Genomic DNA, 27,707 nt, shown 5'->3' with positions numbered 1-27,707 from the left:
CGCGTTAATGTCCTTTAATGTTTCGCATTCGTGGTCATTACGGTGGGGAAGGGTGGATGAGTATGTTTAAAACGGGCACAGCTTGAGGAGGGCGTCTCCTACCTCCACGGACTCCAAGCCGTGGGTCCGCGCACCGGTGGTGGCGCTGCGGGCACGCTGTAGCCACTGGACTGATGTTGATGATGCGAGTGCTGTGGCCGACCTGCATTCTGTAGCGTCTTCTGAATAATGATGACTGGGATCACAGCTCCCGTTCCTCCATGCCCGTTGCGAGTTGTCGAGTCGTGGTGACCGTTGTCGACTGGGCGTTGCGCCACCTGTTGCTGTTGCTGCTGAGCCACTAGCTGCTGATGCTGCTGCTGGTGATGGCCTTGGTGCTCCTGGCGGTGGTGAGCTTGCTGGCGTTGATGGTGTTCTTGGTGACCTCGCGTCTGAAATTGAGTATCTGTGGGCGCCCTATTGTTAATACCGTAGCCAGGCTTCGAAGAGTCGCCGCTTGACGTCAAGCCGCTGCCCTGCTGGTTCTGTGTCTGTTGCGATGCCTGCGTCGGGAAGGAAACAGGCTGCAAGCTCTTCGCGCTATGGTGGTGCTCCTTCTGAATGATTATTATGGGTATTGTTGCGTGGCCTCCGTTGGTGTGACCGTGGTGCTTGCTCGTTCCCGTAGGTTTAACTCCGTATGACCCGGTGCCGTACGAAGATGGCTTCGTCACTTCTTGCTGCGACAGTCCGGTCTGTGCGCCACTGCCCGTGAAGTAAGAACTGGTGCCGTCCTTCCCTGAAGCATGCTCGCCCGTCAGCTTGCTGAGACTAGAAGCCTTGATACTCGTAGAGACCACAGGCACGTACACAACTTTCACACTGGCCGGCTGTATCGACACGTGCGGCGCCTCTGGAGCGCGCGGAGGTGGAGAAGGTCCGAACTGGTTGCGGATGTTCAAGGGACCACCTGCGCCACCCTGAAAGCCTCGCTGAGTACCACCAATGTTTCCCTGGAGGCCGCCAATCCCCCCTTGGGCTTGGTAGTTGCCTTGTCCCTGGAAGTTAGACTGTCCCTGGTAGTTAGAGTGCCCTTGGAAGTTGGTGGGTCCATTGAAGTTAGAGTGGCCCTGGAATCCGGTTGGCCTTTGGTAGTTTCCGGGACCCTGAATATTTCCTGTGACAGGAAAGTTTCCAGAGCCTTGAAAGTTTCCGGAACCCTGGAAGTTTCCAGGACCCTGGAAGTTTCCGGCACCCTGGAAGTTTCCTGAGCTGTGGAAGCTTCCTAGCCCCTGGAAGCCCCGGGGACCCTGGAAGTTGTCACCATTCCTGGGGAAGTTTCCATTGCCATGAAAACCACCCCCAGAGTCTCCGAACTTTCCGTTGTTTCCTTCTTGGTTCCTGTTTCCTTGAAATCCTCCCTGGCTGCCTTGGAAAGGTGCAGGTCCCGGAAAAGCACCGGAAGTCATTGGGAATGGTGCTGCCGAAACCTGATAAGGACCGGACACCCGGAACCCTCCACTTTCTTGCAGGGCCTCCATCAGACTTTGCGGAGGTGGTCCTTGTCCTCCAATCTGATTGCCGTTGTTGTTGCCTCGGTCGATGCCTCCGCTCAGGAACCCTTGGTGGCTGCTCTGGACCAGGGATCCAAGAAGCACTGCCAGAATCGTCGTTGCGAACTGCATAGGACGAACACAGCCTGCATCAAGCACTTTGTATATTCTCCCAGGATGACTATTTTGTCACAGAAATATTAATTATTCAATTTGCGCGCTTACGTAAAAATAATAAACAATATTTCTAGATAATAGTTTTAAAAATTAGTTTGTTTTAATATTAAACACTATAAGCGCAGTGATTCAATCAAAAGAGCAGCAAAGAAGACGGGCTGCCATTCTTCGTTGTCGTTTGGTAACATGTGTAGCAACATTGTGGCATCAGAATGTAAGAACAGATCAGTATAGAGCTTTTACACATTCTCTTCAGTACTTACGTATGGCACTTTAGCTTCTCACTGATGAAATAGCTAAGCCCTTTACATTGCTTAACAAGGGAAATTCCTATGGCACATGGTTATGGCAATGCTACACCACCACAAAACAGGCTATAGGACACACAGAGTCTTTCACTAACGTACACGCATTGGGAGCATATACAAATCTTCACCCCAGTTATCAACATTGGGCGCTTTCGGCACAGGAGCTGTGTGTTTGGTCATGGCACAGCTGATGACCAGCGAACAAGGCTGCAAGCATGCGGCTAGGACAGGTGCCGCTAACATGGTCGTTCGTTACATAGGACTCGCCATTCAGATCGAAATGTAAATGCCTCCTACAAGCAATCAAAATTCTCGCCCATAGGTAGCGAGGAGAAATGCATTCAGTCGTTTTCCGTGTCGTAGTAGTTGCATCATGGAAGTGTGGTGTTTTGGCATAAGTTAAGCATATCTCACCGTATTGACAAGCGCTGTAAAATAAATGGGTCACGTTTGTAGCGATGGGTTTCGTAAGCAAAGTGTACAGAATCGATTTTTTTGTAGACAAAGCACAGGAAGACATTTGCCGAGCATATTTTAGCCCCAAGCAAGCGATCGCGCTAGTTATGATGCATTGTGTACGAAGAAGTAATCCTAGCAGTGCGGAACACTCATGGCAATTTTTTGGCGCTCGCAATTTTTGGGTGTCTTGGCTGCTCAGATGCATAATTTATAAATTGTTTACGCATGTGGAGACATACCCACATTATGACATCCGACGCTCCTGTGACGATGGTATGTACTCAAACTGTAAGCACCGTACCATTTAGGTGCGGTATACAAGCGCAGAACGGGATCCAACGAACAAGAAACGTCAGGGTAGCTGTATCTAAAATTTCACTGAGTACTCACATCGGTCAAAACTTTTCCGTCAACCTGATTTTGGTAACCATCTAGTTGCAAACTTTTCGGTGACATAGGAGGCGCTTAAAATCACTGGCATTGAGAGCGACGTTGTCACTGTTTTCACAAACAGCAGTTTAGCCTGCTACATCCCGCTAACAAGTCGCAAATTCATAGGAATGGCGTCAAAGGAACTCAAGTGCAAGGTTGAACCTTGTTCTATGTCACTGTGAATGCTGCATGCTTTGGGCGTAACTGCCATGTTTTTTTTTAGTTATCTCATTTTCGTGCAGTTGCAAAATTCTATAGCTTCAAGTGGAGTCCTTGATTCTAAACGTAAACACAGTGTTTAGCTGCAGGAAAGCTTAATACAGAGTGGCATTACGGCGGGAAACGTAGCGACAACCGGCAGTCACAGTGCGAAACGCGGAAGTGTTCTGATTATCGCAACCGATAGTGATATCGGCTTCGATTGTGAACAATTGTACACGGTAATCGAACATGGTGATGTCGAGCCCTAAAACAGAATGATTTAACCACTAAAAGAATGCCCTCTGCGTCGCTCCACTGACTTGGAGGTTATTCAACACACCTGCTTTCACTTCATCGTTTTCCAGAGAATGAGGAAGGACACTAAGCATGTAACGATGACCGCTGTGTTCTCATTATGGACATTGAAGGAATATTCCTGCGGTCGAACTTGCGCGCAGTGACTCGCCCTAAAAGGAAAAGTGTGACCGTGCTCAGTCTTCTAGCCGGATGGTCCTTGAATCGCAAATATCTCGGGTTATTTTCGATCGGAACGCAAGTTTGCTCGCCCGCTATATACCTTCTCTAAAACCGCGTTCCATAGCGGGGACCTCTCAACTGCAATGGGGTCCCGCTCTCCGCACGTATTCTCTCTTCCTAGGCCAGCCGCTCCGGTGACCGGGGGATGCCTTTTCATTCTAAATAAAGACGACGCGCTTCCTACGTCTCTTCCTTCACGCGCGTCTTCGAGCACCTCGTTCCTGCCAAGCGGTGAACGTTCCTTCGCGTACTTCCGTTCTCGCTCACCGTGGACCTGTTTTGTTTTATCAAAGCCGCAGGTACACCGAAGGGGTCGAAAATTGCAAAACGTACGCAGTTATGAAGGTTAAAGTAAATTTTCGACCAACTATATCACAATTTGCGACAATCTGTTGGCGTTACGCAGCATATTATGTTTAGCCCACAGCCCTTCACAATGGCAACTGGCTTCGACGGGCTTTAGAATCACTCATCAATAACCCTTTAAATAATGACGTTATTGGAAAACTTTAATGATGGGCTGCTTTTTAAAGAAAAGCCTAAACTTGCCTGACGTTCGAGTTGTTAATAACTGCGAATTTCAAGTGTGTTTATATTGTTTGTTATTTTTCCGTTAATTCTGGAACATAATAACCTCATTCCCCGCCAATACACGGTACCATGCCAGCGCTTCTGCATGCACCACCAAAATTACATTATTTCACTAGAATGTCCCCTCTCACTCTCTTGCCGTTTTTACAAAATAGAAAAAGCCAAATTAATCGAAAAGTAATTAAGCCACATAAGCAGCAGAGTGATAACATGGTGAGTGTACTGGCGAAGCCTCAGACTGTATAGATCCAGTGCTTCGACACGCAGACTTGTCTTTGCCGGACTTTGAAGAGCAGCTGTACTATTTTAGAGAGTTTGTGTTGAGGACAAGTCCTGTTGTTGAAGCGGTGGTTACATAGCCTGATGTTTACCTTCTTCACTCGCTCATCAATGCACTAGCATGCAGATGCAACACATCAAGCACTCTGACAAAAGCAGTTTGTTGACCTGTATACAAGCATATTTGTAAGCTTAGATTAATGATAGTATTAATAAGAAGCATATGTTAGAGATGGTCAAGCATCTCACATTAAGAATGCTAAAACGCCTCTCTTTCACATTTTTTTAGTAGACACAAGTGTTGAAGATTTGGCGAGTTGGTTCGTCGTGCTTAAGCTGGCATAGCGCATTACAGTAAAGAAGAAATGACTGAGGAGACTGACGCAAGGGGGCAGAGTGCTAACTTTCAACTAAACTTTATTCGCAATTTGCATCAAACATGTACACTTGCGCAGGCATGCACTGAACACCCGAGCCTATGGCCAAGCTTACACACCACTATCGCAACGTCACATACGAAAGATTCATGAAAGTGAAATAAAAACAATCAAGGGACACATCGGAATTCTCTGTCTTGATTGCGGATGTTCCCCTTTTTTTGACCTATGTGAAGGGGTACAAAAAAAAAGCACCTGTCACAGATCACTCGAGAGATAATTGAAGCTCATTGTATAGAAAGATCTGGCATCACATGTATCAGCGCACCTTCATTGGCTTCATCTGAAAACAAAACTTTCTTACTTAATCAGGCAAACCATCCATGAATCTTTCGTATGTGACGTTGTGATAGTGGTGTGTACTCTTGGCAATATGTTTGAGAGCTAATTCTATGCTTGCGCAAGTATACATAATTGATGCGACTTGCGAATAAAGCTTAGTTGGAAGTTAATGCTCTGTATTCTTGTGTCGGTCTTCCTGGTCGTTTCTTCTTTACCGTAATGCGCTTTACCAGTTCAGCTAATCTATCAGACAGCGGAATATCTTCGTTTCACGTTGATAGATAACAATTCTTTATTGATGTTAGCATGCTTTATTGCCAGGATTGCTAATCCACGGGGTGATGATATATATATATATATATATATATATATATATATATATATATATATATATATATATATATATATATATATATATATATATATATATATATATATATATATATATATATATATATATATATATATATATATATATATATATATATATATATATATATAAACGAATAATGCTCACAGTGACAAACACGCAACATACTTTGCGATGCAAGTGTAATGCGACTTTTCAAAATAGTATAAAGAAGGCCACACATGTAGCGGGTTCGCAGACGCCGCGTGCCACTGCTAGCAACGTTGTTCACGGAAGAACACGCTGTGCAATGTCGGCATCACTAAGGAAGCCTTGATGCCCCGGAAATCACTGCAAGCCCCTCACTCCAACGACTAGATTTGGGCAAGAGCACGATCACTGCGATAGGTATATTTGCACGCATGCAGAGCACTGTATGAATGCGTATAATTCGGCTCTACCACGGAGGTAAGGTTTACCTTTCCTAATTTCAATTTTCACCAGCTTGCTCCTTGTTCTCGAGCCTTGTCCAGCCATTCCGCCGTAGCAGCCGCGCTCCCTGTGGTTCACCACCGTGCCGCACAGTGATCAAATGGTGGGTGGACTACCGAAGACTCAGCCAGCACTTCAGCGTAATTTTCTTGCGATGATTATTCATATCAGTATTCCTGGGCTTTCGACATTGAAGAAGGAAGAAATAGTAGAGAAGGAAAGGCTGGGAGGTTAAGCAGCTCAGCACAATGCTAGTTTGCTACCCTGCACATTGTAACGGCATGGTAGAGATATAAACGTGGAGAGAGAAAGATAGCACGTGATACGGCACACAGAGTAAGTCGTATATAGTCCGTCACGTTTGCGTGGTATGCGATATCACTTTTACAGCTACTTGTCCACGTCCGTTAAAAAAAAAACTACTTCGTCACCTTCAGTTGCGATGTCTTCTGTCGAAGACATGCATAAGAAGGGCTTCAACAGACATCGGTCTATGGTCAAGGTGTGCTAGAGCGGAAGGCAGGGACGTGCCTCTAGACATTTTATCCCCGACAGTCGTACAGGATGTGCTGTAGCATTTCCTCGCAGCGGCACGCAGCGCGAAGGGTGGCATATTTGATTCGTACTGGCTGTACAAACCAGAACAATGAATCTGCGTGCAAGCGTGCGGCATATAGTGAACCGCATCTTATGAAGCGCCTTTTCTTGTTATCTCGGTGTATATAGTCTGATAACATCACGCTAAAACGCATTACACTGCAAACTCTTTCTACCAGCTGGAGAAAGCCTTTCCTCCTACCAAAGCGAACCACACTGTTCTCCTTCCTCCTTACGTCCAGTCCGTCTCTCAGCGGACCTCCAAATAGACCGCCAGCTCACCCGAGGAACTTGCTCGCGCATCGCGAGCATCTCTAATAAAGCACGCCGCGGTCACTGGGGCTCCCCCTCGCTGTGAAAGAAGGCGTCCGCTTTCACCGAAAAAAAAAAAAAACAAAAAGAAGCCGTGAAAACGCTGGAGCGACGGGAAGAGCGTCTCCGCAGCGTTTACATATACACGGCGTTACTTCCCCGTCACCGTCGCGAAGGAAGCGGTGAGCAAACTCTTCTTCGTCGTCTTTTCGGCTCCGAGTGAGCAGAGTAGAGAAAAGTAAAAGAGGAAATGATAAAGTGAAGAACGTAGAATGACCTCGCGAAAGCGAGACTGCCGATGGCCGTGCGCGGCACCGTGTACTCTTCTCAGCGACGCCTTTATGCGTCGTCCCCCGCCTTTATACGCACCGACGTGTATACCCCTTCACACATCCGTGCGCACGCACATTCGCCGCATTACACACTGAAGCACGCACAGACCGCTTGTCGAGACGACGACGGGGCGCAAAAGACGTCGCCGCCGCAGACAATGGCTCGGACGGAGTACTCCCTCTCACCCCCCTCCCCCTATACGCCTCGAAATAGCCGTGCCGTTCATACATGCGCGTATGCGCGGGCGCGATTCGCCCTAGTGCGGGCGCCGCGCCGCGCTGGCGACCTTTGCAGGCGACCCTGACTGTAGAGGACCACCGAGAGCTTGTACTCCGGCCAGCGCGCGAAAGAACCATCACCTCGTCGTGTTTCGTCGGCGGCGGCGGCTGCTATGGTTCGTGCTGGCGCAGCGTTACATGGAAGAAAGCGGAGCGGGTTTTTCCTCCTGGCCGGACGGACGGTGCACGCGATTCGCCACTCACTCTCTCGCTTCCGAAACGCCGAGTAGAGCGTGATGCCATCGCCGGTGTGTTCCCACTTTCGTGTTCTCACCTACGCGAAAGGCACGAGAGTGTTTTGTCCTTTATGGTCCTCCTCACTTCACCGCCTCCTCGTTACTTCGTTCGTTGCTCGGCTCTTCGAGATACACTATATGAACGACTCTGTCCTAGCAGCACACATTACTGCCCTGATTTACGCCTCATTTTCTCATTATGTCCTTCGCTTGATTGTTCTAACTGCCGAGATATACCCCAGCACCTTGTGACGCCTCGCGTGCTGTGCTCGTGTTCGCACTATACTTTCGCGATTGCACTCTTACTTCTACATACCGCCCCTTTTTTCTTCCCGACTCGGGCTTTGCAGCTCTCGGCGTTGTGTATCCTCTGGGTTATCACATATTGTTGGCGTTTGCCCGGATGTAGTTTCGTTCTCTGCATCTCAATAGACCGTTGCTCTCTTTTTAACTCCGCTTCTCTTTCAGGTTCGGGTAGTGTACGGCAGATGCTTTCACTCACACACTTGCGTACTTCTTTCGGCACTCACCTTTCCTGCAACGCATTAGTACGCCCACCGCTTTCCCCTGCTTACCAAGCGGGGAGTGGGGGACTGCGACGAAAATGGTTGCGGTGGCACGCAAGTGCACACATTGCCGTCTGCGGCATTCGTGAGAACGCCGACGTCGACAGAGTCCTCGTGAAAAAAAAAATGTATGAGCTACTTATGCATACGAATTGCAGTGGTCCGTGACTTACCACTTACTGTACTCTTACGGTAGATGGTGGCACCATCGTAACATAGGCGAAGGCGGCAGGGCCACTTATCAAGCCATTCAGTGATGACACGCAAATTATGGGGAAACGATTTGGGTGCTGTGGTTTGGGCTTTGCTTCGCAGGAATGCTGCATCGAGGATGCCCACTTAGCGCAGCAGTGTAATCAGGAAAGAACGTATATAGTTATCCCGGCACGTTTACTACATCTGAGCGGGTGATTGATTTGCAGATTACACGCTTCCACAAATGTTTACAGGACCGTTCTGACCGTAAGAAATGCCCGCACGGAGTTGTTCACAAACAGTGATAGGCCCGCAATGTCAAGCCGCGGGCTCTTGGCGACTTACCGTTAACGCACTTATCACTGTAATTCGACACACACGTGGTCAGTACTTGCATAAACGTTGTCGAACATGTCAAGGTGAGCTCCGAGGAGGGAGCTGTTGCAGTTTAAGCTGAGATTGCAGAGCATGTTTTCAGTATGTTCTAATGGCCTGTACAAATAACCTATTGCCGATTTTATGAAGTATTTTTGATGACTGTATAACCGAAAGGAATACTTTACTTACATCGCTTGCTGTGTGCCTTGCAATAGCCTTGATCTTGACGGTGGTATGTGTCATTACCCCTTACCGATACATTTAGGATAGGTCAGTATATAGCCCTTGTCTGTCCATAAATAACCGCATGCATTTAAAATTGAACAGGCAGCTTGTGCAACACTTGAACTGAGGTCGCAATTATCCGCAAGATAATTCAAGAGCAAAAAAAATGATTTTTTAGTACAAATAAAATTGTCATTGCGGTTAACTTCAGCAACACATACTCAAAACTCGGTCACACGAAACCATATTTTAAGGATTTCTTTTTGAACTAAGAGATTTCAGTTTTCCGGAAGATATCCATAAATTTTAAACCCGAGGTAACGAAGCTATCACGATAATAAATCTAATTGAATGACGTTCTTTTTTTAAATAAGTGAGCCGAATTTTGTGATTTCTTTCTAATTTTGACGCAGACGGATTTTTATTTGGGCGAGTGCTGTCACACGCTCGCCACAAACGATGTCACCGCCCTATATAGTGATGACCATGATTTATTTTCGACTGAGCTGCGAGCATCGTTCATGCATGAAACAACTGTCTTAACAGTCGATAACACTTTTACGTACTCAATGACGCGGGGGTGGTTGATGATTTCTTATCCATATATGTGCTCCCCTAATGTCATGATGGTTGCTGTCTTTATTTAATGATTTATCCAACAGATGGCACTTGTTGACTCCTCGCCACTTTCTTTTTTTGCCTGCTCATGTAATCACTGCAATTATTTTCTCTATTTTAGCATACCGACACCTTCCCACAACTTCTCGGATGGCCTTCTACCTCTCCTGTATCACCGTCACAAGGGAGGCTCCATGGTCGGCCTGCCCAAACGCACACACTTGCAGGTCCGGCCTAGGTGCAAGTGAAATGCCGCGGTTGCTTTCGGTTGTCTATAAACTACAGTTTTAGACTCTGGAATGGAATAAAAAAACTTTATTTCAGTCCTACAGGACGTGCTCAGAGCATAGTGGGCATCACCCACAAAGAAACCGACCCCCCCCCCCCCCCCAAGAAAATATTTCTTGATTTTACAAATTTCTCGATATAACGAAATAATTCGAGCAACGCTGTCACTCCGCTAAATCTACTTTTAACTGTATTCTTCAAACTGAAACATTTGTCTTTGTTGAAAGTAAAGAACATGAGCCCTTAGTTTAGAAAACGCGGGGGAGGAATATCGATGAAAATGCCTGGTGCTCGGAATGATTTTGTCGCATGACAGCCTTAGCACTGAGACACATACTTCGAAGCAAAGATAACTTGTGTTCAAACTCTCTAATCGCTGTCCACGTAATGCTGCCTTCGCACACAACCACGCACGTTTTTTGTCACAGCATGCTCTGCAGATAGGAACTCAAGCAGAAATTACTTGGGGGGAGGGGAAAAGTTATTCAATCACTTTATGCTCGTGCTTGTATTTGCATACGCTTGTGTTTATGTATGTACATATGTAAACTTTAGCATTTTAGAAAGGGGAGGGGGTCTCTGTTCAAACCCTTCTAACTTCCCCTGGGCATTGGTTTTTTGGCTGTATAATGGATGGGCCCCTCCGCGGTGGTCTATATAGTGGCTATGGTACTCGGCTGCTGACCCGCAGGTCGCGGGTTTGAATCCCGGCTGCGGTGGCTGCATTTCCGATGGAGGCGGAAGTGTTGTAGGCCCGTGTGCTCAGATTTGGGTGCACGTTAAAGCACCCCAGGTGGTCGAAATTTCCGGAGCCCTCCACTACGGCGTCTCTCATAATCATATGGTGGTTTTGGGACGTTAAACCCCACATATCTATCTATATATAATGGATGGTACGTGTAGAGTTAAAAACGTTTCCGATATTTCTGTCAGTAAATTCTTGGAACGTTTCACTATCTAAAATCAACGTACATCGATTTTAAATGTAAACTACACCTCCAGAAAAAGAGCATATGCATTGGATGTTGCATAGCTATCCTCCTCCTAAGTAAATTGTTTGGGAAGCATCCTCGCCTTATATCAGGCAGGTGCTCTGCTCGCCGCTTTTTGTTGCACCTTGCGTACATTGTTTTTTTTTTTTTTGCTATGTGCGGAAACGGCCTGGTACGCGCTCTATTTATACTTCCGTTCTCTAGCGACCTGTTTGTTCTTTACTTGATATACCAGGTGCTCAAAGTTAAGCTTTATGGTTTTCTTAAAATTTAGCACTGGGAAGAGCATGAAAGCCACCTTTGGAGACAGCTCATGCATCGATAGGGACAAAAAGTGAGACAATAATTCTGGCTGTCAGTGGCTCAATTAATTAAAATTTAATTACTAACTTTTCAGTGACTGCAGCAAGCGCACATATTCGTATTTAAAATTTGAAGGCAGGTGCGCGTGTACATTGCAGTTACACTTGGAAGTATTATACTAGCAGGTCTGTGCTCCGAGAAATCCCGTGGTCAATTTTAATTGTACTTTGCACGTTCACGCATGCAAGACAGTCAGCACTGGCGCAAAGCTCCTCCACGATGGGCCGTGGTAGTTGCGTGCATCCTTTAATCTGGCAACGGGTCGAAGGCATTGGCAAAGAGAGTAACGGTTGCCCTTCTACTACCAGCCGGTGATAGCAAGCTATTACTGTTCGTCACATCGGGGAGAAACATTGTGCCGATCTTCACCGACTTACATGCATAATCACGCAAAGCGCAACTAAACCTTGCCGCTAGATATCTCGGAGCACAGACAATCTAGAATGATTTTTCAAAGTGTAGCTGCAGCAGTGTACATGCGCGCCTGCATTCAACTTTTTAATACAAATATGAGTGCTTGCTGCAGTTTCTGAAAAGATAATTATTAGATCTTAGTTGAGCCACTGACAGCCTTAACTATTGTCTGACTTTGTGTTTCCCAGGGTAGATAAGTTATATATATCTGCAAAGGGGGTTTTGATGTTTTGCTAGTGCTGAATTAACAAAATAATAAATAAGCTTAACTTTGAACACCCGTTTAGTGTTACCGTAATCTACGTGTGCAACCACCTCTATACTGTTATGCTGCCCCCCCCCTCACCCATTTTTTTCGTTCCGTTCCTTCCGTACATGCTCTTTGGTCCATCGTTCCGCTCTGTTGATCCACAGAAAGATCGCCTTGCCGAACACTGACAGGGCGCTTCAATGCCGGTCGAGTAACATATGTCTGCTGTCTTCGCCGGTGTGCTTCTATGTGGAACTTCGTATATCAGATCAAACGAACTGTCTCCCGTGAATCGGACGTTGTGTCAGCGTCTGCCTCCCCCGTCGTTGCTATGAGATTCCGCCGCGGCGCGCGCTTTGTCAGTGCGCCTCGTTAGCTTACGAGACGTCGTCAGCCCCCGCTCTTGTGTCACACCGAGTTCCTTCCTACCGCGTCCATGCTTTTCCTTTCACCGCTCTTTGTCGCACGCTCCACCTCGCTCGTCGTTCGGCCATCCCATCGGTCACCTCCGACATATATGTATACAGGTGAGCGGCGGGCCTCGCAAGTAGCTACCGCGCTCAAAGCTGGTTGCCCGAGGCCGCTATGCAGTGCTGGCTCAAAAAAGGGTGCCCCAAACTTTCGCCACGTTGCAACATACGCTTAACGCACCATCCTCACAATGCTGCAAAGGGTTGAACGAAAGGAGGAGGAGGGTTAGAAGCTACAATTGTTGCGTCGTGTCCATATACCTACGTTCGCATTTCGACATGAAGCAATGACATGCAGCATTTAAGAACAGAAACAAAATTTGCAACAGCTAGGTGATATAAGGTGGAAGAAAAAAACACATGTCCACCGACTGCATGGAAATGTGGAAATCTGAAAATCTATAGACAGCAGTAAGTCGTCTGTTTCATTTTTTAAAAGGAATTGTGCTCTCTTCTTGCGTTCTGCAATAACCGCTACGTTAACATACCGTATTCCTAGACATCATGGAATGTTTTAAACGCGCTCGCAACAAAGTTACGTACGCAAGGGCAGAAGATAAACGCGCTTTGACTGGCAACTCACTTTATAGGTGAAAACGTAGTACGCATATACATTGTTCAATTAGTCTGGGTCAATACAAATGTATCTGTACTTCCGTTTCAACAAAAAAATTAAGTTTTGAATCAGCCCTTGTTTTGTCTTGTTCCCCTGTTGATGGTTTTGCGCACGCCGAAAAATTTCCACAATGAACTCCTTCCAACTCTGACAATTTTCTGTGCTTTCACATTTCCGTTAACCGTAAACGCAACCCAATGTCAGGTTGCCTAAAACGGATCGTTACACGGTCAGCAAAACACTTCTGCACCACCATTTCACATGTTCTTATAAACGCCTGTCGATATATTGGAGCTGAACGTTCTCTCATCTTCTCTACTGCTTCGCTTCCGGCATGCCCCATCGGGAAGTCTACGGCCCGTCCGTATAGAGAACGGCCCCGCTCCAAGATCAGCGAGAATCGACAAATCGAGCAATCGAAATACGCCGGATTATAGCCGAACAGTGCCATCTTCCTTCACGTCACACACTCGAAAAGAAGAAGGTACGGCCCACCGAACACAAGGGCACCTTTCACCGCGCCACTTCTCGGAACGACGAGCCACTCTCTGGCCGTGTTCGCTCCCAAAATAAGCGGGCCAACCTTTGTGTCCGAAAAGGCTGACCACCTCATATCCTCGGCATTTATGGACCTTTCTAAAGCAGATCAAGCGAGCGCCTACTTCTGATGGGTAGCCCCTCAGTTTCCCGGGCCCATCTGCATACGCTCCTTTCTACATAGCGCTGCTTCGTAGTTACCCTTATTGTTTTTCGGGCTGAGACAACCGCCCCATATCCGCGCATCTATATGCAACGCTCTGTCATGCTCGACCCGCGCGTCGTCGAGCCAGCTTGTTCCTTTCGCTGTTATTAACAAGCGGAGTGCGCGGACCCACATTAGTCGGCTGCTCTTCCTGTTTAAGTGGGCGTGCGCCTTGCTGGAAGTAAGGGAGAGAAATCGGCCTGCGATTATGCAGTCCTTAAGTTAGGGTAAGAGATCATGAAACCTGCTTCGTTCCACGTAAGTATAGAGCTGGGCGAGGCTCGTTTATGCTTGGAGACTGGGCGTGATGGAATACATGATGTTAGAAAACTGAAAAACGAAGCAAGAAAAGAAACAAAGAATCGATAAAATCGATGTATATGATAATGAAACCAAACAAAACAAAATACCTAACAGGTTGCAACAGCAGAGAGTAGGAATTAAGTATAGTGGATCAGCATCACTGTGTGATCACTAGTTTTGCCACTGGACTCGAAGGTGAACCACGCTCGTGCCATTGCCTTTTCCGTTCCTCCTCAACCTTCACCTCTGTAATGACGCTAGAGTAATGAAACTTCTTGCCAAAGTGTACTGTTGTGAATAGTCACTCTATTTTCTTCTATTGACAGAAAACAGAAGCTAGTCTGTTGGCAAACACTACAAGGACCCCCTCCGAACTGCGCTACAAGAAAGATGGGGAAACAAGTTGCGTTTTCAGGTATATGTACCCGCCGTTTAACCATCTGCCTACTTAAGAAGGGGTCGTTCTTAGCTGTCGAGCTTGAGAGCCCGAATGACAACATTCAGGAAGACTGCACTAATTACCAATAGGTAATTAGTGCAGTGCTCTTTATTGTATCATAGAGCGAAATGTTGTAGGCCCGTGTACTCAGATTTGGGTGCACGTTAAAGAACACCAGGTGGTCTAAATTTCCGGAGCCCTCCACTACGGCGTCTCTCATAATCATATAGTGGTTTTGGGACGTTAAACCCCACTTATCAATCAATCAATCATAGAGCGCCGCTTTCATGGTAAAAAGCAATGAATAAAAACTCTGGGCGACATCTGTTATTTCTGCACTGTGTACTGCTATGAACACGTGCCGTATCTGGATTTCTTATATGACCTTCTCTTTCTGGCACTTCATGCAGTTGTAAATGCCACGAGTGAGGTATTGTTCAACATGGACAGATAACCTCATCGTGGCGATAGCCACGAAAGCAGATGTGTGCGTTTTTACATAATTCTCATCACGCCTGTTTTGCTTTCTTTCTCAGTCAGCCCTTTGAGTATTTTTCTTGTTATTTGCTGATCTGTTTGTCAACCGTCTTGTTCATATGGGCGCAATAAATTAAACCGATGGTGTTACTTTCTTGCAAATAATTCTTATGGTCACCAAGTGTCAGTGATAACAATCTGCGTATGTAACAGTAATGTTTGCCGATCAAGGTATGAACAGGTTTCATAGATAAGTCCTCAAAACAGCAGTACCTACTACGCGGTCAACGTTCTCAAATGAGGTTGGTTATGTCGAATAAAAAAATAATAAAACTGGCAGCGATCATTACGTTGAACCAACAGAGAGAGGGGGCAAGATAGTGGTCACAGAGCGATAAAGACGGAGGAAAAGGAAAATAGAACGAAGAAAGCTAGTGCGCAGGCGCACATGATAAAGCATGCCACTGATCCGAATACCCTCGCATAAGAAGCGTTCTGACCATAAGGAAATGGAACGCCGTCTTGGTCATCACGTGCATGCAGGCCTAAGAAACTGCGAGGTTGTCTTCCAAGGTCATTGGTAGTTACCGCCAACCACAGCCGTACAAACGATCGGGTGCGATACACGTTGTGTATTTCTGCGTGCACAGCCCGAAGCGGAGCCCTGAATAGTCAGGCAGGACGGCGCTGCAGCGGTAAGAAACTGATTTCCTTATGGGGCCTCACAGTACGCCAGCATTCCTTTTCGTTTCGCATTCTCCGAAGTGCATCCCCGTACTGATCGGTGAGGAGTTGGGCCTACGACTCCGTACGTGGCACATTTTTGTCTTTTCCGCGTGTGTGCGTTCGTCGATCTTATGCCCTTATAGTCAGGCGTACCACACCAAATGGACATTCTTCTGCTGTTTTTGCGGTCGGTCAGAATCAGAGTTGTGCACGGTATTGAAGTAAAACCTATTACGATTACGCATAAATAGTTCAAAAATGCGACTTGTCCAATTTACCAATTACTGCCCCAAGAAGGAAACCTTGGAGTCACCGAAGATCAATTGATTAGGCTATGCACTGTCGTTCCTCCCAGCTTTTGTTTACAGTGTGCGTATAAATCAAATAAGGCCTTCTGATCTGGATATTTCATCGCCTCTTCATCAGCACTTAACACAATTATTTATGTTATGTAACAGATGGTTTTCAGAGTTCTTGACTGTTTAGTTCTCTTGTTCATTCATTTAAAAACATTAGCAGCAAGACCGAAATTTCAGGATGTGTGCGCTATATATGAGCAAGAAGGGTGTCGTAACGTTAACCGCTTTCGCATTGACACCGAAAGAAAAGGGAGAGCATACCCTTGCCCCCCCCCCCCCCCCTCAGCTGCTGAAGTCCGTAGGGTCGCCTGTGGCTAATTAACAACCCACTCAATCTGATCCTAATCAAAATTTTTCGTTTTCGCGCCATGACTTCTTTCCATTCACGTTATCTGATTCTCCTTAGTCCCTTACGGGTGGCGCGGAGCCATAGGTAGCTCTTTATTGGCTGCGAAAAAAGTGCCATTTTTTACATCACTGCCTTTAAACAATGCAGAGATGCCTTCATTAAAAAAAAAATCCATTTGCTCTTTGTCAGTGGTACCGACTTGACATACACCTGACGTTGATGCCAACCTAAAGCCAATAACGTGATCTATATTAAGCCCCGCCTCGAATACAATGGATACTGAATAATTTTTTTTAATCTGAAGGAACGAATCCACTTTCTCTTTTCCACAAAACATTTAATCCAGGCTGCTGGTCGGCTCAAGGCTCACGCATACACGCAGGGCTTAGAATATTCTCCTGTTTAACCCCGGTCTTGCAAATCAGTGACTGCCACAGAAATGAGTTTGTTCTGGATTCGTTCTCCTGACTTTCCATCAACTAAAGAGCTTTCTTGCCGAGAAACCCGAACTATTTTTTCTTGTAGCTAGGTGCTGTAAACTGGTGGCTGTCGAATTCAACTTTCTTGACGACAACCCATGTGTTCCCTTTGGCCTATATACAGCTGTAAAGGCCCCGGTAATAGTTCAATGGTTCGTTCGTCATCAAGGCAACAGCAACCATATTAAGTAGGTTTCACATCTTCGAATACAAGGTTTCGCCGTTCAAGAGAGGCAACCAAGCTTCCCAGCCTTGTTTCTTCCTCTTCGCAAAGAATGCCGCCGTTTTCGCCAGTCGAATACATTGCCCCGCTTTGTGCGTTATCGACATGCTGAACGTATTATATGCAGTACTGTTTCGATGCGGCCCACTGCCTGTGAAATTAGAGAGTTTTAGTACTGCGTACGCTGCGTACGTGGCGGCGTTGCGTACGTAAGGACGCCACGTTCTGCGTAGTGCGCATGCGCAGACCGCAACGCGCACGTATCGCGTTACGTACGCAGTCGCTACGTACGCACGCATGAGATGCGTGCGTGCGTACGTATGAGGTGATCGCGCCGCTCTCGAACAAGTTCGCGAAAGCGCGTGACTTCGTTTTGCAAAATGGCGGCATCGAAGGCAAGCATAGACCGGCTCTGTGGCTTAAAATATGGCCGTAATCTGGCTATAACACTTGGATTGGCTCACATTGGCTGTCAACAACACGTGCTTCTATTTTGATCTACCAGATGGCGCAACACGCTTCACGCTCGTTACGTACGTGGGTACTACGGCGTACTAAAAGCCGATTAGTGGCGAACGACGCCACGTAACGCAAGGCACTTGCGTGATGCGTACGTAGCACCATTCCGCAGTACCAAAACTCTCTATTAAATGTTCGGTCACTTGTCTGGAAACGCTATTTTCGCAATCCGTTCTGCGTGGTTCGCTATGCGGGAGCGTGCAGCATGGTTGCATTTTGTCCCCACTTTTTAGTTCTGAGACTCTGCACCGCCTATTTACTCAGTGTTGATCATTACGAAGGTGGGTTGATTTCAAGATTCTGATCCTTCTGAAACTTGTATACGTTAACGCTGAGTGAGAGGGGTAAAGGAATCAGTATTAATTGACGGGCTTGAACGTCCGAAAACCACGCTATGATTATGAAGGACGCTGTCGTGGAGGGCTCCGGAAATTTTGAACACCTGGTGTTCTTACACGTGCACCTAAATCTAAGTACTCGGGCCACGAGCGTTTTCGTCCCAATCGAAAATGCCGCCGCCGCGTCAGAGACTCGATCCAGTGACCTGGGGACCAGTAATCGAGGCAAATGGTTAAATTAAATAGGGATGTTAACCTGAGAAAACCTCCGTTGCTTAGGAAGGGGAAGTACTTAGGGGGTGAGGAAGACTAAATGAGAAAAAGAGAGTCCGTAACGATATTATGAAACCATCACAATAGCACTGTCCAATAGCAACAAACCAACATAATAATCAACCGTCAGAACGTGTCAATCAGTCTGGTTTCCCTAAGAAACTGCGGCAGCATCCTCGTGGAGGCTCGCGCTGAAGTCCGTTTGTAGTCCGGTGCCTGAGAGTTTCAGAATTCAGCCATGTTCACAAATCCATGCCAGCATAAACTGGACCCTGATATCAAAATAAGTATACCGTCCTACCTATATCACAACTTGACTCTGTCCTGCTGGTCCGCATATATGCCTTGCAGTGGCATTTTCGAAGGCTTATTCATTTACTATAAGAATGGCTGGTAGCCCACTGTTGGAACAATGCGGGTGCAGCGAAACAACCACGCACCTTCCCTGCACGTTTGCACGCTTTTACTCCGAAAGAGCTGCCCTCTCAGCAGCATTATAGGCCGACTGGACAACCGCCTTCTGATGAGAATAGCGCAGACGTTTTTTTTTTTTTTGAATATCTAATCATGTGCAATCGAGTACCTAAAACTGAGTGTTGTAACTGAACGAACGTGTTCGTATCGCTGCATTCCGACCACAGAAAATCGTCGTCGTTCTCGCATACACATAAGACTCGTACAGCTCCCGTCACCGGCTGTAGCTGAAGTTCTTTCACATTCCCATGTGCCCAAACACGTTGCTCATTCCTAGCGATCAAGAATACAGCGGCACGTGTTCACGCCACAGTAACTAGCCCTGCTGACACACCCTGCCAAAGAACTGGACTAAACTTCGACGTGAGTGTCACCGCAGTTTGAGATGCACCTTTCCCTTCGTCGCGTTATCTTTCGCTGTCTCGTCCAATCAGCACACGTCGCAACTCACATCCCTGAAAACTATCAACCAAATGGCAAAGCACGTGCAATACGACGGCGATTTGCAAAGCAAGCAGTTGCGTGGAATACACTTCTATACTGGAGTCGGTGACAAATCAAGCTGTCTCGTTCCAGCAGAAAACGACTTCGAATCTGAGAACTCTGGCGAAGAATTTCGTCTTAAACCAGATTAACAAACAAAACGGCTGTGGAACACGAGAAGTAGTCATGCTCTCTATGCGAGCCTGAAATAAGAGGGTTATCTCGCATGGGTGAAGGAACGAAATTGGAGTGCCTGGAATTCCTCACGGGGCAAAAGGAAGATTCTGAGAGAAATATAGCATGTCGATTTGTCCAGAGGTTCAATTGCGGACAAGAAGTCGCTGAGAGCAAACAGGCAAACGTTTACATCATCAGAGAATGCTTCTTTTGTGTTTCAAATAAAGGAAATAAAGAAAACGAGGAGGTACACATTTTGATGTTTTGCTCACCAAGTAGAAATTGAAACGTCGCGTTAAAGTGCTCTGACATGATTAAAGAGTAAACTTGGAGACAAACAGTCATTGAAGATGTTCGATGTGCATAAACCCTGTATGTCATGCGATAGACACGCTTCATTTGCGTGATTCGCGGCTCACAACATTTCTTGCAAAAGCGAGATATACGGGAGTCGTAAGGCGAGGCTATGTATATTGCGGAATTCAATACGCATGATTAGTCTCCGCTTATGAGTAGCCTTCACGTCTCGTTAGAGTGATGTGATCGTATAAACGTTACTGTAAGGTACTTGAGCTATGGGGCGATAGTCCGTAACGTCCTGGGGTTGGCACATCGTGTCCGTGCTCCCGCCACCCTCGAAATTTTTCCACCTATATATAGGTGGAATATATATATATATATATATATATATATATATATATATATATATATATATATATATATATATATATATATATATATATATATATATATATATATATATATATATATAATGATGTCGTACGTTGTTCGATCACATTGCTTCGTACATTTGCGTCACCAAGACCGAAACCGAAGTAGAAGCCCTATCGCGTCGGGCCGTGCGAACGCCCTGTGAAAGTATAGAAAGTATATACAGAAGGGGGCAGAAGGTCAACTCCAGCCAGCTGTTGGCTGCCAGTGAAATCGCACCCGGTGAACCACGAAGCGGAATGCAGAGGCCATTTATAGCTGAGCTATTTCATTCGGAGCAATCGGTGTGGATGTGTACGGGGCTACCTGCATAGTATATATACACGAACGACTATCGACTTCCTCGTCACGTCAAACGGCGCGAGATAGCCCTCCAGCAGAAGCCTCAGCCACACGCGAGACAAGCAGCTCAACAACTCGTCTGCCCGCCGGCCCCATATGCCAGGAGGGTCGTTACGAGGATATTGTATTGCGTCTTAATTGGATGCTCCTTCGGGCACGCCGGCACGACCGACAAGCTCCCACGAATCACTTGTATCGCTTATCGGAGCCGTGCGATTCCGAACTCCCTGCCAAACAAAGATGCCTTTGCGTCACTTCCTTCCTTAAAACAGCGGAAGGCTGTTTCTCGCTTGTTACACAACAAGTTCGTGTATGCTGAAAAACTAAGCTCTAGTGTGCGCAGTTGAAAGTATTAAGTATCTACTGATCACCAGAGATCAACAGGCTCTGCAATGACCATCACTGATCCGTAGTGATCAACAGATGTATGAAATAGCGCTCTGGCCAAATGCTCGACAAAACGACTTGCCTGCGTCAGGGCTTGGCCAAGACATGTTTCCTTGTCTAAACTTCGACTATAGCATAACACCGTCGTTGACCCCACATCTTAACCATTTCGCAAACTTCGGTATCTTTTAGATTTACTTTAGGAGGTAAGGCGAGACCGACATAAAATGGCTGGCAGAGCTTGCTAAATAAACTTTCTGAATGAAGTCCCAACTAGGATATTCCTGAATAATGGTGATGTTCCATGTCCACAACAATCGGAAATATAGATACTTTTCTAGTAAAACTGATTGAATGTGCACAAAATACCGCCTTAAATGTGAACGCAGCCGGTGCTGTTGTACCGATTGTAATTATCAAAATATTTTGTAAATACAACATCAGGTGGCATTGAGAACTACGAACGTAAAGCTGAAGAAAAGCAGGAAACGATACTTGAACTTGATGTCCATTCTATCGTATTCTCTTAAAAATTTAGTATTCTATCTTTGGGATTTGTCTTGTTTTTCAGAGCCTCAAGCATTGTCTCATATATCATTCCGTCAGGCTGATCGATATATTTAGGAAATTTTGGACATGTGAAAGCTTATTGTAGGAAAGGTGCAACTTTCGTTTCTGGATCTTAATTCGCTAAACAGTCATTCGAGTAGCAGATAACGTGTCATGACCTTATAATACCATGCAATCACTAACGTTACTTTGAATGCAGAAGCTCATTGACGCTTAGCTAGCATTAATTCTCACGTACTTCCTCTGTGACCTTCAACCCTTACAGGAATTCCTACCCATACCAATGAGGAAGTCTGCGGGAGAACTGTTTACTAAACAGTAATATCTGTTTGGTCGGTTGTGGGGAGAAGCGAGGCTGGACCTCTACGGGATCCCAATCATCGGCTCAAATGAGGGACACGTTCGGTAGCCAACTTTCGCTTCGTGGCCAACATCAGCTCCACGGGCAGTGGCGGTCTCCTTGATAAGCCCTGAATTTTCTTCGCGACTTCGGGCACGCATTCTTAATCCATCACGCCTGTCGAAGGGATCGATCGGCTGCCCGAAAGAGTCAGTCAGGAGCGAGCTCTCAGGTTCATTCGCAGCACCGTCGAACCAGTGAAGGTGAGAAGGGTCAAAGGTCAACCCGTACGGTAGCTGCCACTACGTATAGAATCGGGCGCCTTTTCCTCGTCACTCGTCCCCCACCACCGAGAGAAGCACGCATGGCACGCGACACATCTACTGGCAAGCGCAGTCGGCCGCGTGTAATCCTCATGGTACGACGGTCTTCCTTTGGCATTGCGGAGCACCGCTGTCCTCCAGGTCTGACTCACCTGAGCCATGACGGTCCGCAGGAGTGCACGTCTTTGGTGTCCTGTGTACTGGAAGGGGGGAGGTCTTGTGCCGGTGGTCCGCTGTGCGTCCAGCTTCTTATGGTAAGCTGCTCGCTGGAGGCGGAGCCCCCGGCGTCGTTGTCGAACGGACGTCTCACCCCCCTTCTCCGACATCGCCTCCCCCTTCCTCTCACCCCCCCCTTACATGGCAGCGGCCAGGGGTTTGCTCTTGAACCGAAGGGTCGCGCAGAACGATGACCTCCGGCCGCCGGATTGAGGTCGGCCGAGGAGAGAGTGAATGCTCATAGCGCTCCGCGCGCCCGCATAGCGTCGTCGGCGCGTTTGTTCAGCGCCCTCTCTGCATATTCTTCTTCCTCCCGCACCAAAGCAGCCGGTGCTTCTTCGAGAGCACCATCTTCCGCTTCCCGCGGCGTCCGCCAATTATCGCCCGGTCGCTCCGGCCGCGTGCTACCGCTGCCGACGACGACGTTGCCGAAGCTCGTTTATGATGCGTGCTTGAGGAGGAAAGGGGTAACTGGGGCTAGCACCACGCACGACCAGCGCTGGCTCCATTCTCTGCCGTGAATGCAGGCTCACGGGATCTATCGAAAATCGACAGCTTCGGAAGGAAGCGATGCAGACGATGGCGTGTGCACGCCTATACTTGGACGAGCGCTTGCGCGAAAGAATGCGCCCGCTTGACGGGTTTTATTTTTCTTGAAAGCAGAGGTGCAGTGAAAGAGCCGGCTTATGGAGAATATTCTGTTTTTGGGAACTAGGTTTTGTCCTACGCCTTTTATGGCAGGTAATTTTACCGATGAGGTTATTCAAACACGTTCCGAACATGCGGTCCTTTGAAGAGGAATGGCTGTTTTAAAATTAAGAGACAATGGAGCATTCTTCTCAAAGAATGTTTCGTGCCTTTGCTCAAGCACTTTGTTGCGAACTGTGTAATTATGGCAACAAGGACAATATTAAAAGGAACGCGCGATACATCGATCACAGGACGAAAAACAGTTTTTAATCGAGAAAAGGTATGGCGTGAAGTGCTACTGCATCCTGATCGCTGAACCGAGGGTCGGTTGCGTATGGTAAACCAGCAATTATAGGTAACAATAACGATCACATAGACTTAACTGAGTCGTAGGATCACAACGTCGCCTTGCTCAGGATTACCGGGCTCATCCAACGAGATGCAATGAACGAGTGTAGATGATTCAATGGCACAAACAATTGGTATTACTCTCGCGAAGTATCATTTGGTTGCTTAGAAGGTTTTCAGAGTTTGTCTTCACGCGTCAGATTGAATGAAACGTGTTATGTTGACATGAATCACTGCATGTTAAAGATATTTCAAGTCTTTGTCAATCTTCGATCGCCTATATGTATTTCACATAGAGCAATCATGGTTATTGAATAATCGAAGCTAATAAAATCCTTTTGTTTCTATTAATTTTTTCTCCTACATAAATTGTCCCATAGTTTTTGCTGCCTCTCTATTTCAGGGATTCCACAATGCGTGCCTTAAAGGGAGACATCACTCTTTCGAAACGTATGAGGAATCTGCCGGCTAAGTATTGCTTAAGGCTAGCAACTACGTGATTCCTAGATTGCTGTTTTTCTCTCGCATCCACAAACACTCACTGCATCTGGGTCACCTGCTGACGCGTCATCGAGGCGCTGCGTTATAAGTCAGTTCGAGCGCAAATCTCCTCCTTTGCTATCGATCAAGAATAGCGGAAGAAGGATGCCAGCGTACACCACGTCATTTTGGCTCGTATACACGCAAATCCACAAAAAGACATCAACGCGTTTGTTTGTTGCGCAACCCCGATTGCACAAGCAATCACCACCGTACGGGCATGCGATATCTGCCGGCAGAAGCGTGACGGATGGCCGGAGGCGGCTCGCAGGCGGGTACGCTTCTTCTTGCAGGGACATCACTTTCGCGCCGGAAGCAGTCTTGCAGTGTAATGGTGGGTGTGCTGCGGCGGCTTACGCTGAATGAGCCGATGCGTGCGCAATCCTTGTCGTATGGAGGCGCTTTCTTTATCGCCCCGATCCCAAAGATGTGCGAGAGTGTCTTGGGCGCAAGCGTTGAGGCGATGCCCGTCGATCGAAAGCCACCACTCACCGCGACAGCTCGCGAAGGGCAGTGACGATATACAGCGCATATATTCAGCTGACAGGTGCGTGCTCGCGCAAGTGGACTCTGTTGATATCTGGGACGAATGCGCAGCAGCATCGAGGTAGAGTGGCCATTACTTTTCATCCACACTGCCGATCTTGATTTGAATGGTGGCGCGAAGTGCTACGGAGGCGAGTTGCCGTGCCGGTATCTTATGGCACGGTTCGTGGGATTTTGAGTAACTTCACCCGGTAGCCTCGGGGCATATTGTCCGTGAATATGCCTCTGGTGATGGCATGCATGCCAAAATTACGATATTAAGAGGTAGCAGTTAGAGGTGAAACGAGGAAGATAAATAGCTTGCACATGACGTCATGGTCGCTGCTTCATAATAACGTGCTGGCTCACCACCACGAGGGACTTGATGACGTAGAGGCCACACAGTCACATCGCGCTTCAGTTGCTTCAATATACGATAACGATGCGGCCGCAATCATACTGGTCCCAGTGCGTCAATAAAAAAAAATGGCAGGCGGAATAACGATAGCATTAACATGTGGCATAATAAACCTTGCGTGCGCCATGCGGTGCATCAACATAGTGGTTTCAGTGACGTCATAGCAAGCAATCTATTTTTCGAGGAGGAAGGGGCAATTAACTTCAGTGTAATAATTGCTTTGTTGATTGATTGATATGTGGGGTTTAACGTCCTAAAACCACCATATGATTATGAGAGACGCCGTAGTGGAGGGCTCCGGAAATTTCGTCCACCTGGGGTTCCTTAACGTGCGCCCAAATCTGAGCACACGGGCCTACAACATTTCCGCCTCCATCGGAAATGCAGCCGCCGCAGCCGGGATTCGATCCCGCGACCTGCGGGTCAGCAGCCGAGTTAGCCACTATACCACCACTGCGGGGGGGGGGGGGGGCAATAATTGCTTCTGTTTAACGTCCAACAACTACGATATGACAATAATAGGTGCCGTGGTGGCAGGCTCCGCAAATGTAAACCACTTCGGGTCCTCTAACGTTCATATAAAAATAAGTACGCGGGCCTCTGGCATTCCGAGCTTTGGGTCAGCAGTCGAGCACGATAACCACTAGAAAAGGTTGAATATATATATATATATATATATATATATATATATATATATATATATATATATATATATATATATATTTTTCAACCGGCACTGACCAAAAGCACGTTGCTGACCATTGCCTGGAGTTAGTCAGACTATTTTCTTGTGTTCTAAAATATTGTTCAATTAGATCTGTTTAGTTAACTAACTTTTGAAGCAATAAAAATGGATAAAAAGTTTGATGGGAAAATTGTAAATAGCTTTGCAAAACGTCTTATTTGACAGTTTTGTTTCGAACTTTATATCAGTAATTTATTAGTGTTTTTCTGTGAGATAAAAATGCCCGCAAAATACAAAAAAAAAACAAAAACACCACGTGACGATCCCACTTGCGCGCCAGTGCACACGATGATTCTAGTGCTCCCTAACGCTCGGCGTACGAATGACCATAGCATTAACGCGATTGTGCTGTCTCGACACGCGGCAACAATGGTGGTGGCTTTGCGACGAACACGTCTTGCTATCAGCCACAAAAGCGATAACCGCTATGACTGCTTATCGCTGTCATGAACTGGTGCGAGGGATCGTTCGTACGCGGAACGTTAGAGAGCACGAGAATCACGGCGCGCGTAAGCGCGCGAGTTTGTCACGTGGTACTTTTTTGTATTTTGCCTGCATTTGTAGTTAGCAGAAAAGTCCTAATAACTAACAGATATAATGTTCGAAACTGCCCGATTGGACGTTTTCCAAAGTTCACACCCGATCCTGGGCCAGCTGTTATATTCTGTACTTCGTCTTGCTCCACGGTACACACGCCCAAGCTTCGGTGTCGTTCTTCGTCATCACACCTGACTGCGCGCGCGCGGGCTGTCGACAATGCCTCCGGAGGGCGGCACTGTCTGTTCGAGATTGGCCGGACTCAGTCATGGCAAAAACTGAGCTGGAAATTTGTCGAAGTTATTTGTTTCTGGTGGCCGGCACTGGTACCGAAGTCGCTCAGTATGTCGCTGCAGACGCTGAAACTTGGCTAGAACCTTTGCTGATGACGACTTTGGAAGACGACTTTGGAAGAGTTGGGAGTTAGCGCTCGTGTCTTTCGTGTCCTTCTTGTCTTTGTGTCGTCGTTTTGTTCTCGTGCTATAACTATCGCCTGCCTCAAAGCGGGGTTGAGTTTCTGCGTTGACCTGGGACGTGGCTAATGCTGTTGCCACGTTCTCTCTTTGGGGCTCCCTGACGTTTTCAAGCGAGCGATTCTCAAAGCCGCTCTGCGTGCAGGTGGAACATTCCCACCACAAGCCGTCTCAAGATTAGTAGTCTAGTGCTGCACGGGCCTGTAATCGCACGCAAAGAAGCGCCGCTGCGTGTATTTGTATACGCACCGCCAACCGCCTATCCACACTTGCGCGGGGACGGTGCTGCCACTTATAACCCGATCTATAGCCGCAAATAGCGCCGTTGTTTAATCGAACCTCGCGAAAGAAACCTCTGTAGACATGGTTTAAGAGGTCGCAGATACTGGATTCACGATAAATTCGCGAATGCAAAAGCTCTTCCGTGTCGGAACTTCGCCCTTAAAGAGGGTAACGATTTAGAGTACTTCGTACACTACTATGGGAGAGCCTAAAGCCGTCCCGTTGGCCTCAGATGAGGCCCTGTTGACAAAAATTATGGGTATGGGCAAACGCCTGTACCACTGATGGAGCAGTAGTGAGTGGGCAGTGCCATTGACGTAGAACCGACGCGACCGCATGGTGAACGGAGCCATGCAAAGCCCGCTGTGGTACTGTTGAAGAAATAGGGAGTTTAGAGAAGGTGGTTAACGATTTAGAGCACATGGTTCAAGGTTATGTGTGTTTCGAAAAAAATGGTTGACGATTTCGAGTACTTAGTACTCGACTATGGGAGAGCCTTGAGACATAGAGAAATAAAGGTTAAGAGTGGACACTCCCGTAGACCCCAGCGGCCCAATCGACCCTAGCACACCTAGTGGTTGGTGAGAGCAAGTGGCGTGCGCTTCCTGTTTCGGTTTCCCTGGCGCAAATTTTGAATTACTTTGCATAACCGACGTTTGGCTATAACGAAA

At 47.0% G+C, this 27,707-nt stretch overlaps 1 protein-coding gene across 1 annotated transcript; it reads right to left on the bottom strand.

Annotated features, from left to right (window-relative positions):
- Positions 1-22,501, bottom strand: LOC119170428 (uncharacterized). Its single transcript, XM_037421588.2, has 2 exons — positions 22,415-22,501; positions 1-1,658 (listed from the first exon to the last, which is right to left on the bottom strand). Exons 1-2 carry the CDS (start codon positions 22,421-22,423, stop codon positions 99-101), a joined length of 1,569 nt encoding a protein of 522 aa, XP_037277485.2. The 5' UTR covers positions 22,424-22,501; the 3' UTR covers positions 1-98.
- Positions 22,502-27,707: the final 5,206 nt, after the last annotated feature.

The sequence above is a fragment of the Rhipicephalus microplus genome, chromosome 2 (genome assembly GCF_043290135.1).
Source record: "Rhipicephalus microplus isolate Deutch F79 chromosome 2, USDA_Rmic, whole genome shotgun sequence".
Classification (NCBI taxonomy): Eukaryota; Metazoa; Arthropoda; class Arachnida; order Ixodida; family Ixodidae; genus Rhipicephalus; species Rhipicephalus microplus.
This window is presented reverse-complemented; position numbering and strand designations above follow the sequence as displayed.